The following is a 10,044-nucleotide window of genomic DNA, read 5'->3' as shown; positions in this document are numbered from 1 at the left end:
AAATGCCAGCACCACCACCATAAAAAGAGATCATAAAAGAACCTCTCTCTTCACTTTGTGCTTGACTTGTTGCGTTGTGGCACGTGTTTGCTTACTTACCGGGGACAAAGCCGAGCTACAGTCTTCAGTCCCCATCGCCGCTTTGCAATATATACACGGTGACGGTACATATTGCACCACATGTCACTCTCACTTGTGGAAAGTATTGTCCATGCCACATGCAACATGAAAGAAAGACTATTCTTCCCTTGATGTCTTCAATCTTTTTTCTTTTCTTTTTTGTTCTTTTTATTTCCAGACACAAATTTTTCAACAAAAGATTTATTGACCTCCTTACACATGCCATCCTCCATCCTCACTCAGATTATCATGCCAACAAAGAGCCTGGGAGGAATCCAGTCCCCAAGATTCCTCGTCCTCGTCCCCTTCCCCTTCCCCTCCGGCCGGCCACCAACACCAGACAAGACCCACCTCCAAATACTAACCAGCGAGTGGAACGACGGAGTGAGCAAACTTCCCCTTTCCGGACGGACGGAGCAACCAACCAACCGAACCAGCCCAAAGATTTGGTTTTTGAGCCCATCTCTCGCCAACAACAGAGAGAGGGATGGGGATCCCGAGCCCGAGCGACGAGGTGGTCCAAATCGTGCACGGGGACGGCGCGGGGGACCCCACCGTGGTCACCGTGAGCTGCCCCGACAAGACGGGCCTGGGCTGCGACCTCTGCCGCCTCGTCCTCCTCTTCGGCCTCAACGTCCACAAGGGCGACATGAGCACCGACGGCCGCTGGTGCTACATCGTGCTCTGGGTCGCCGCGCGCCGAGGCCGGGCCGTCGCCTGGGACGTCCTCAAGGACCGCCTCGTCGACCTCTGCCCCGTCCCGGCGCCCTTCGGCGTCGACAGCGCCTACCTCGCCGCCGCCGGCCTCCAGGACCCCGACGCCGAGCCCCAGGTGTTCCTGCTCAAGTTCTGCTGCTACGACCGGATGGGCCTCCTCCACGGTAATACTAGATTTCTTCAGTTCACCACCTCTCGTATCGTGTCTGCTTCAGATTATTAGATGCTGTGCTGTGTGTGCTTGTCAACAAAGTGCGTAATTGGTTAACTCAATTTCTCCGCAGCTTCTTTCTAGGTACTGCTTGATCCATGCTGTCTATGTCAGATGCCGTTTTACAAGAATTACTTGCTACTCCCTCCGTAAAGAAATATAAGAGTGTTTATATCACTAAAATAGTGATCTAAACGCTCTTATATTCGTTTACAGAGGGAGTATTTTGTTTGGCACTTGCTAGTCTATGATGTTACTGATCGACTGACTGACTGAAGAAAACACCCTGACTCGCCGAGCCCTCCGGATTACATTGACTATTGACTGACTTTCTTCTATGGTTTCTTGTGAGACTATCATTCATTCGTCTCCTGGTAGACCGCTCACATACGCAACCGGAGGAATTCGTGCGTTTATCTACTGTGATGTAATCGATGTATATTGTTTGGCACCCCAATTCTTGTGACCCTGGTATTTCCTAGTATATGATAATTGTAAGAATTTAGGATGTGCAGTCCTCACTTGGAGGTGTTAGTGGGCATGTTTGAGAAATGTTTTTCCCAGTGAAAGAGCATGACAGGATTCATAATGTGTACAAAGGAAATGTCTAATCCTGACCTGCTTCGTGGGATTTGTCTGATTTGCAGACGTGACGTGCGTGCTCTCCGAGATGGAACTCACAATTAGGAGGGTCAAGGTCTCCACCACGCCAGATGGGAGAGTGATGGACCTTTTCTTCATCACTGATGCTAGGTCCATTTCTTATCTCCTCGTACATTCTTTTCGGTGCCTCCCATAGGTTATTTTGTTTGTCAATCCCATAACAAAGTATTGTTGACTTTTTGCAACCTGCTGGTTGAACAGTGTTCATTTCTCAAGGGATATGGTATTGTCTTAGGATATGCATAATTAACCTTCTTGCGAATTTATCATGAGAGCATATGATCCTCTATAACTCGTTAATTGCTTCTCTTAGCAGTATGAAGTTGTTCTGTCATGTTTTCTTTCATAGTTTATTAGGTAATCTTCAGCTCTGTAGTTTATGTTTACTAAGGTACATCATTTGAAATAGAAAATCTGCATGGCTTATGTTTAGTAATTGATGTCCATCATTTCAAATATAAGTATGTCTACCTTTGTGACGGTAAATGAACGGATACCTCGTGCAATGATTTCAGGGAACTTCTACACACAAAGAGCAGGAGGGAAGAGGCCTATGAAAAGCTCCAGAGTGTCTTAGGCGACTCCGTGACGAGTTGCGAAATAGAATCCGCGACGGAGGACATGTCTTCTTGCCTCCAAGCTTCAGCATTGTTGTCGCCTGTTGTCCTGGAGCAGATGTTCAGCGAGGTAGATGCCATAGAGGAGCAATCGAGGTCCAGCGGTAGCCTGTCGGTCACTATGGACAACTCCCTCAGCCCCGTGCACACCCTGATTCAGATACAGTGCGGCGACCACAAGGGCCTCCTGTACGACATCATGAGAACAGTCAAGGACTGCAACATCCAGGTAATTCAGTATATCGAAGCAACGGTATTTTTATTTTATTTCTTTGGGTGGGATATGTATTGAGTAGGGAGTTGTGTTTGCTGTCAGATTTCGTATGGCCGGTTCTACGCGGGCCAGAAGGGCCGGTGCGAGGTGGATCTGTTCGCGGTGCAGTCGGATGGGAAAAAGATACTTGACCAGCAGAAACAGAGAAGCATGTGCTCCCGCCTGAGGATGGAGCTGCTGCGGCCGCTCCGCGTGGCGTTGGTGAACCGGGGCCCCGACTCGGAGCTGCTGGTGGCGAACCCGGTGGAGGTGTCCGGGAAGGGCAGACCGCTGGTGTTCTATGACATCACGCTCGCGCTTAAGAACCTCCATAGACGAGTCTTCTTGGTAATGAAATCGTGTGTCCACCATGTTCATTCCCCTTTTCAAAAAAAAAATGTTCATTCCTGTCTGACAACCACACACCTCGCTCTGATGGTTGTTCATTGACATAACCAAGTTTTTGTTTGATGAATGGTTTGTAGGCTGAGATCGGAAGGCATGTGGTGGACGATCGGGAATGGGAAGTGTACAGGGTGCACCTGGGGGAGGACGAACACGAGCTCTCGTGCTCGGTGCGGAGCAAGATCGTCGACAGCGTCACCAACATGCTCATGGGCTGGGACTGACTAACTTGTCTCCAGCATGCATCTTCCTTAACATTCAGTCTTGTTGCAAAAGACAGGGAGGGGCTTAGTTTGTTTGTTTTGTGTACAGTAGGTGCCATCGACTAGGTGTACATAGGGAGGGATGTTGATGGCTGCTGTTGTAAATTATTAAGTGGTTTCCACTGCCTAGTTAGTTCATACTGCATCAGTCTGAAATACTTGCCTTGCATTGTTGTTAGGCAATGAAATGATGGTGCATAGACCTGTGTTGTTGGGTCTCAAGTATTTACTGTGGTGTATCTTTGCCCAGCTCAGCTGGTGGACGAGTATTAGCTAGCTAGTGATCAGCACGAGTAGGGCAAATTAATGAAGTGATTCTAACAATAGTACTAATAGTTGGCAATGCTTGCTGATTTTATTATTTTTAGATAAAAGGGGCCATCCATACAAACTTTACACTTTTGTGATGCAACAACGTACATGAAAAGAAACAACATACATCCATACAAACTTTACACTTTTGTGATGTAATTTCAGTGCAAAGTTTTGTGCAAGTTTTTCAGGTTTTGTTTTCCTTTTTTTCCCTTTTAAAGGGCAATTTCAGTGCCACTAATTTATTATTTCTTCAAAAACTTGATTATTTTGATTTTGATTAAGTGTTTATTTTATTTTATTTTCTTTAAGGGCAATACCAATGCTATTAATTTATTCTTTCTTACGGAATTTCCTTTTGTGAAATTTCACTATTATTCTATTCTTGCATATTATAAAAAGAACACAATTTTTGTGCAAATTACGTGTACAATTTTTTTTATCATTTGTTTTTATTTTCATTCTTTCTAGAGGGTAATAATAATGCCAGTAACGTAATCTTTATTAGAAATTTTCATTACTATATTTTCTTTAAGGGTAGTATTCTGCCCATAATTCATTCCTTCTAATGAAACTTCTTTTTGCGAAAATTCCACTATTATATGCTTATTCTTGCATATGATAAAAAATGTAACTTCTGCGTAAATTTTGTCATTATTTGCTAAAAAAAACATTCTTTTTCTTCTCAAAGGGCAATACCAATGCCACCAATCCAATATCCCTTAGAAAACTTTATTATTTTGATCTTGTTCCGCTTTTATTTCATTTTCTTTCTTTTTTAAGGTTAAGTATGAATCCAACTTATTGCTTCTGAGGAAACTTCTTTCCTGCAGACATTCCACCATTAAATGTTTATTCTTACATATTATGATAAGCACAATTTCCATGTAAATTTTATGCAAATGTTGTCATTATTTGTTTCACTTTTTTCTTCTTAAATGGAAAAGCCATTGTTATTAATTTATTCCTTCTTAAGAAACTCCTTTTTGTGAAATTTCTCTACTATAAGTTTATTTTTGTTATACAAAGCGTACTTTATGAAAATTATGTGCAAATGTTGTCATTTTTTTAGTTTATTTCTTCCCAAAGGGTAATATTAATGCCACTAATTCATCCATTCTTACAAAATTTCATTATTTTTTGTTTTTGTTTTTGTTTTCCTTTTATTTTCTTTCTTATTTAAGGGTGATATTAATGCCACTCTAACTCATTCCTTATTATCAAACTTCTTTTTGAGAAATTCCACCGTTATATACTTGTTCTTGCATATGATTAAAAAAATTGCGTGCATTTTTCACTATTTGATTTAATTAATTTTATTTTATTTCTTCTTAAAGGGTAATACCAGTGCCACTAATTCATTTTTCCTTAAAAACAATATTACTTTGATTTTGTTAAGTTTTTATTTCATTTTATTTCTTTCTTCAAGGTCAAATATCAATTCAACTAACTGATTCCTTCTTAGGGAACTTTTTTTTTGCGAAAATTCCACTATTATATGTTTAATCTTGCATATTATGAAAATGCGTAATTTCTATGTAAATTATGTGCGAATTTGTCATTTTTATTTCTTTCTTTAAGATCAAATATCAATTCCACTAACTGATTCTTTCTTACTGTACTTTTTTGCGAAAATTCCACTATTGTATGTTTAATCTTGCATATTACGAAAATGCATAATTTCTATGTAAATTATATGCAAATTTGTCATTTTTCTTTCTTTCTTTAAGATCAAATATCAATTCCACTAACTGATTCTTTCTTACTGTACTTTTTTGCGAAAATTCCACTATTATATGTTTATTCTTGCATATTATGAAAATGCGCAATTTGTATGTAAATTATGTGCAAATGAATATGAAAATGCATAATTTCTATGTAAATTATGTGCAAATTTGTCATTTTTCATTCTTTGTTTAAGATTAAATATCAATTCCACTAACTGATTCCTTCTTAGTGTACTTTTTTGCGAAAATTTCACTATTATATGTTTATTCTTGCATAATATGAAAATGCGTAATTTCTATGTAAATTATGTGCAAATCTGTCATTTTTCTTTCTTTGTTTAAGATCAAATATCAATTCCACTAACTGATTCTTTCTTAGTGTACTTTTTTGCGAAAATTCCACTATTATATGTTTGTTCTTGCATATTATAAAAAACATAATTTTTATGTAAATTATGTGCAATTTTTTTTCTTTCCAAAGGGTAATAATAGTGCCACTAATTCATTCGTTCTTAGAAAATTTCATTATTCTGTTTTCTTGTTTTAGTTTTTATTTAATTTTCTTTCTTCTTTGATGGTAATATCAATGCCACTCTTATTCATTCCTTATTATGAAACTTACTTTTAAGAAATTCTATTATTACATGCTTGTTCTTACATGTGAAAAAAACACATTTTTGTGTAATTATTTCATTATTTTCCATGCCACCAACTGATATTTTTGACATTTAAGGTTAAATATCAATGCCACTAACTGATTTGTTCTTAGGGAACTGTTTTTTTGTGTGCGAAAATTCCACTATTATAATCCATAATTTCTATGTAAATTATGTGCAATTTTTCTCATTTTCTATTTTCTTTCCTTCCAAAGGATAATAGTAATGCCACACAATTCATATGTTCTTAGAAAATTTTCATTATTTTGTTTTTTCTGTTTTAGTTCTGTTTCATTTTCCTTCTTCTTTAAGGGTAATATCAATGCCACTCTAGTTCATTCCTTATTATCATACTTACTTTTGAAAAATTCCACTCTTATATGCATTTTCTTGCATATGAAAAAAACACATTTTTGTGTAAATTTTCTCATTATTTGCTTTATTTTTTATGTTCTTTGTCCTTAAAGGTTAATACCAATGCCACTAATTCATTTTTCCTTACAAAAAAAAATTACTAGTTTGATTTTGTTTAGTTTCTATCTCATTGTATTTCTTCCTTAAACGTTAAATATCAATGCTACTAACTGATTCCTTCTCAGTAAACTTTTTTTCTTGCGAAAATATTAATGCCACTAACTTATTTCATTGTATTTCTTTCTTTAAGGTTAAATATCAATGCCAATAATTGTTATATAATTATTTTTGTATTTTATTAAAAAGCGTGATTTATATGTACATTATGTGCAAATTTTGTCTTTTTTTCATTTTCTTTCTTTCCAAAGGGTAATAGTCATGCCACAAATTTATTTGTTCTTAGAAAATTTATTATTTTGTTTTAGTTTTATTTATTTTTAGTCTTTAAGGGAATATCAATGCAACTGTGATTCATTCCTTGTTATGAAACCTACACGTAATTATGTTCCATTAGATCGATCGATTAAAACTTGCATGTAATTAGGTTCCATTGGATCGATCGATTAAAATTTACACGTAATTAGGTTCCTTTAGATCGAATGATTAGAACTTACACGTAGAAGATATATCTATGAACTCGAACACTTGTGTGTAGTTTTTTACGAGTCAGTTTCTTTTATGTTTGAGACCAAGGTGAAGTATCTGGTGGTTTTTGTTTTGTGACTGCAAAGGCCGGCCGAGTGTTCCTGTAGAAAATGTTGGCTTACCCCAATGGAGGCAATCCATTTAGAATGTTAGAAAAAATTGACTTAGCAAAAATCGGTGAAGTCATATTTGATTATGAAAAAAATCAACTTAACAAAATTTTTTTTCAGACGACTTTGTCTCTAGCCCCTTTTTGAAGTTTGCTAGTTGCTACGAGCGGCAGCTTGGGCCGGGCCAGGGTGCGGAGGTCCATGTGGAGCCCAGTGCACAGTACACCCTTGGATCATAATGCAGACGTGTAAGGCGTCCAGAGCTTGCATGGCCATGGCGTTACATGACAGCAAAGACTAGTCTGGAAGGAACTACTCCTCCTGTCCAGTCGAATGAAAAACAATTCAAACAGCCAGAATTTGAATTGCTGTCGCGCGTTCCAACCAAGGAAGGAAGGTGCAAGCTTGTTCCAGAAAGAGGCCACCGTGCATGCCATGCAAACGCAAACGCAAACGCAATGCAGCTCGGTCACACACAGAGCCCAAGACGGTGGACAGTTTCTTACCGCCTCCTTCCCTCCGCGTGTTACCACGTCGCCGGCCGGTCTCACCTCTGCCGCTGCCGCGTGTCCGGCCACCCTACACGTGCCCCTCCCACCTTCCTCCATAAGTACGCCAGCTGCCGAGCTCACTTCGTCCAACACACTTGTGCAACCCACTTCACCTCACGCTCAGTCCCAGTACACTCCACAGTCCACACTAGCAAAGCAGTAGCAAGAGTAGCGAGATGGCTCCCAAGCGCCGCGGCAGCAAGGTGGTCAGCTCCGTCGTCAAGACCAAGGTGGTGGAGGAGACCGTGGAGGTCGCCACCACCATCCTCCCCGCCTCCCAGGACGACCCGCAGCCGGAGGTCGTCGACGTCTCCCGCTCCCGCGACGTGCACGTCGAGGTCGTCACCACCCCCGACGCCCAGCCCACCGCCGGCGCCAAGAAGCAGCCCGCCTCCAAGAGAGGCGCCGCCAACGCCAAGTCGCCTGCCGGGCCGCTGGTGGTGCCGGTCTCGCCGTCACCCCAGGAGGAGGAGCAGCAGCAGCGCAAGAAAGGTGCTGGCAGCAAGACGCCGGCGTCGCTGCAGAGCCAGGAGACGCAGGAGGAGCCCTACGCGTACCAGGACGAGACCGCCGACGGGAAGAAGCGGCCTGCAGAGGAGGACGACGGCGAGCCGACCAAGCCGGAGGGCCCCGAGACGCCGACGCAGAAGAGGGCGAGGAGCGAGGGCAAGGCCAGGACGCGCAAGGCGGAGGCGGCGGCGAGGAAGAACATGGGAAAAGGAAGAGGCGGGCGGCGTCGTCGTCGGCTGGGAGGGAACAACATCGACATGGGGTACAAGGCGTACGTGTACCGGGTGCTGAAGCAGGTGCACCCGGACCTGGGGGCGTCGGGGAAGACGATGCAGGCGCTGGACATGATGATGGCGGACATGTTCGAGCGGCTGGCCACGGAGGCGTCGCGGCTGGCGCAGTACGCCGGGCGCGCCACGCTCACGTCCCGCGACGTGCAGAACGCGGTGCGGCTGGTGCTCCCCGGCGAGCTCGCCAAGCACGCCATCTCCGAGGGCACCAAGGCCGTCACCATGTACACGTCCTGAAGTGTACATGTCAACAAGTGAAGATCCCTCCGTAAGAAGCAGGGCAGCAGGGTGCATGCTAGTACTCCTACTAGTAGTTGGTTCAGTTTAGTTGTGTTTCCGATGGCATGATTGCATGTATGGTTCAGTCTGGACTTACTTTTGGAAAAGTAGTTTTAAGTTGGTGGCAGATGATGTACCTAGTGTAGTTAGTTGGTCAATTAGTTGCTGTTGATGTAGTAGTGGCGCTAGCGCTAATATAATGGTGCCTCCCTGCTTAAATTAGTACTAGCCAGTAGTATATTTCTGTTGGTCATTGTGTGCATGCTTCAGTTGGTGTACATTTTTCGATCTAATGGTTGTATGCATGTTGTGTGTTGTAGCAAATGAGAGAGTCCGTAATTAGTTATGTGAGTGGGGGGGCTAACCACACATGACAGGAACTTGCTAGACACGTGAACAAACATATAAAGCCATGCATGCAGAGACTATATATGTCGACTTGTCATGCACTTTTAGAAAAAGGCTAAATGTGAAGCACATTAGTGCCCGTTTGAATTTGAACCGGCACTAATGGTGGGTAACCTTTAGTACCGGTTCGTGGCGTGTCAGGCTACGGTCAGTCTAGGGTCCCATGAAGACCTTTAGTACTGGTTCATGCCATGAACCGGTGTTTCTTTGTAAGCTGATTTTTAGTCCCACCTCACCAAGAGAGAGGCAGTATGAGCGGTTTATAAGCCCACGAAGACCTTTAGTACTGGTTCATGCCATGAACCGGTACTAGAGTTTCTTTGTAAGCTGATTTTTAGTCCCACCTCGCCAAGAGAGAGGCAGTATGAGCGGTTTATAAGCCGTGAGTGCACATACAATGACAAAGAGTTACAATGCTCACCTACATATTGATTAGCTTCAAGCCTTGCGGGATAGCATAGATTGCACTGAGCTATGTGTAGTGCAGTCTACACTATTCCGAATGGCTTAAAGCAAATTAACTAGCATTGCACCTCTTTTTTATTTTTAATAACTTATTTGAACTCCGGACTTCTTTTATGTTCAGTATACAGCATTCAAAGCGACGTCATCAATTTCCAACATGTTCTGACATCATTTCTTGTTTTTCGATAATTTACCTAATTGTTTAGAGAGCTAAATGATCGTGAAATTGAAAATCACTACAAAATGAATCCTGAAAATGTTGAAACTTGGCATGGTATCATCATATCACCCGCATAGCATGCGCGAAAGAGTAGATAGGGTCATGGCAAAAACTGGACGCACTTCGTGTACAAACTGGACGAACTCTTTCGGAGTATCAGGGTTTCAAACGAGAACTCATCTGTTACACGGCCACTTCAATGTTTTTT

The 10,044-nt window shown here is 41.9% G+C and overlaps 2 protein-coding genes across 2 annotated transcripts; both read left to right on the top strand.

The window, feature by feature from the left end:
* Positions 1 to 337: 337 nt before the first annotated feature.
* LOC125550135 (ACT domain-containing protein ACR10-like) lies at positions 338 to 3,592 on the top strand. Its single transcript, XM_048713051.1, has 5 exons — positions 338 to 1,001; positions 1,696 to 1,801; positions 2,227 to 2,557; positions 2,645 to 2,929; positions 3,067 to 3,592. Exons 1-5 carry the CDS (start codon positions 608 to 610, stop codon positions 3,208 to 3,210), a joined length of 1,260 nt encoding a protein of 419 aa, XP_048569008.1. The 5' UTR covers positions 338 to 607; the 3' UTR covers positions 3,211 to 3,592.
* Positions 3,593 to 7,762: 4,170 nt separating this feature from the next.
* On the top strand, positions 7,763 to 8,996 carry LOC125553328 (histone H2B.11-like). Its single transcript, XM_048717132.1, has one exon. The coding sequence runs from the start codon at positions 7,841 to 7,843 to the stop codon at positions 8,699 to 8,701; it is 861 nt and encodes a 286-aa protein (XP_048573089.1). The 5' UTR covers positions 7,763 to 7,840; the 3' UTR covers positions 8,702 to 8,996.
* Positions 8,997 to 10,044: the final 1,048 nt, after the last annotated feature.

Source organism: Triticum urartu, chromosome 4 (genome assembly GCF_003073215.2).
Source record: "Triticum urartu cultivar G1812 chromosome 4, Tu2.1, whole genome shotgun sequence".
Classification (NCBI taxonomy): Eukaryota; Viridiplantae; Streptophyta; class Magnoliopsida; order Poales; family Poaceae; genus Triticum; species Triticum urartu.
This window is presented reverse-complemented; position numbering and strand designations above follow the sequence as displayed.

What these genes read in the sequence shown, in the direction of transcription:
- LOC125550135 (XM_048713051.1), top strand. Translation starts at nt 608, where the DNA reads ATGGGGATCCCGAGCCCGAGCGACGAGGTGGTCCAAATCGTGCACGGG. An exon ending in CCGGATGGGCCTCCTCCACG is followed by an intron (nt 1,002 to 1,695) that starts GTAATACTAGAT and finishes TCTGATTTGCAG; the next exon opens with ACGTGACGTGCGTGCTCTCC. An exon ending in TTCTTCATCACTGATGCTAG is followed by an intron (nt 1,802 to 2,226) that starts GTCCATTTCTTA and finishes CAATGATTTCAG; the next exon opens with GGAACTTCTACACACAAAGA.
- LOC125553328 (XM_048717132.1), top strand. Translation starts at nt 7,841, where the DNA reads ATGGCTCCCAAGCGCCGCGGCAGCAAGGTGGTCAGCTCCGTCGTCAAG.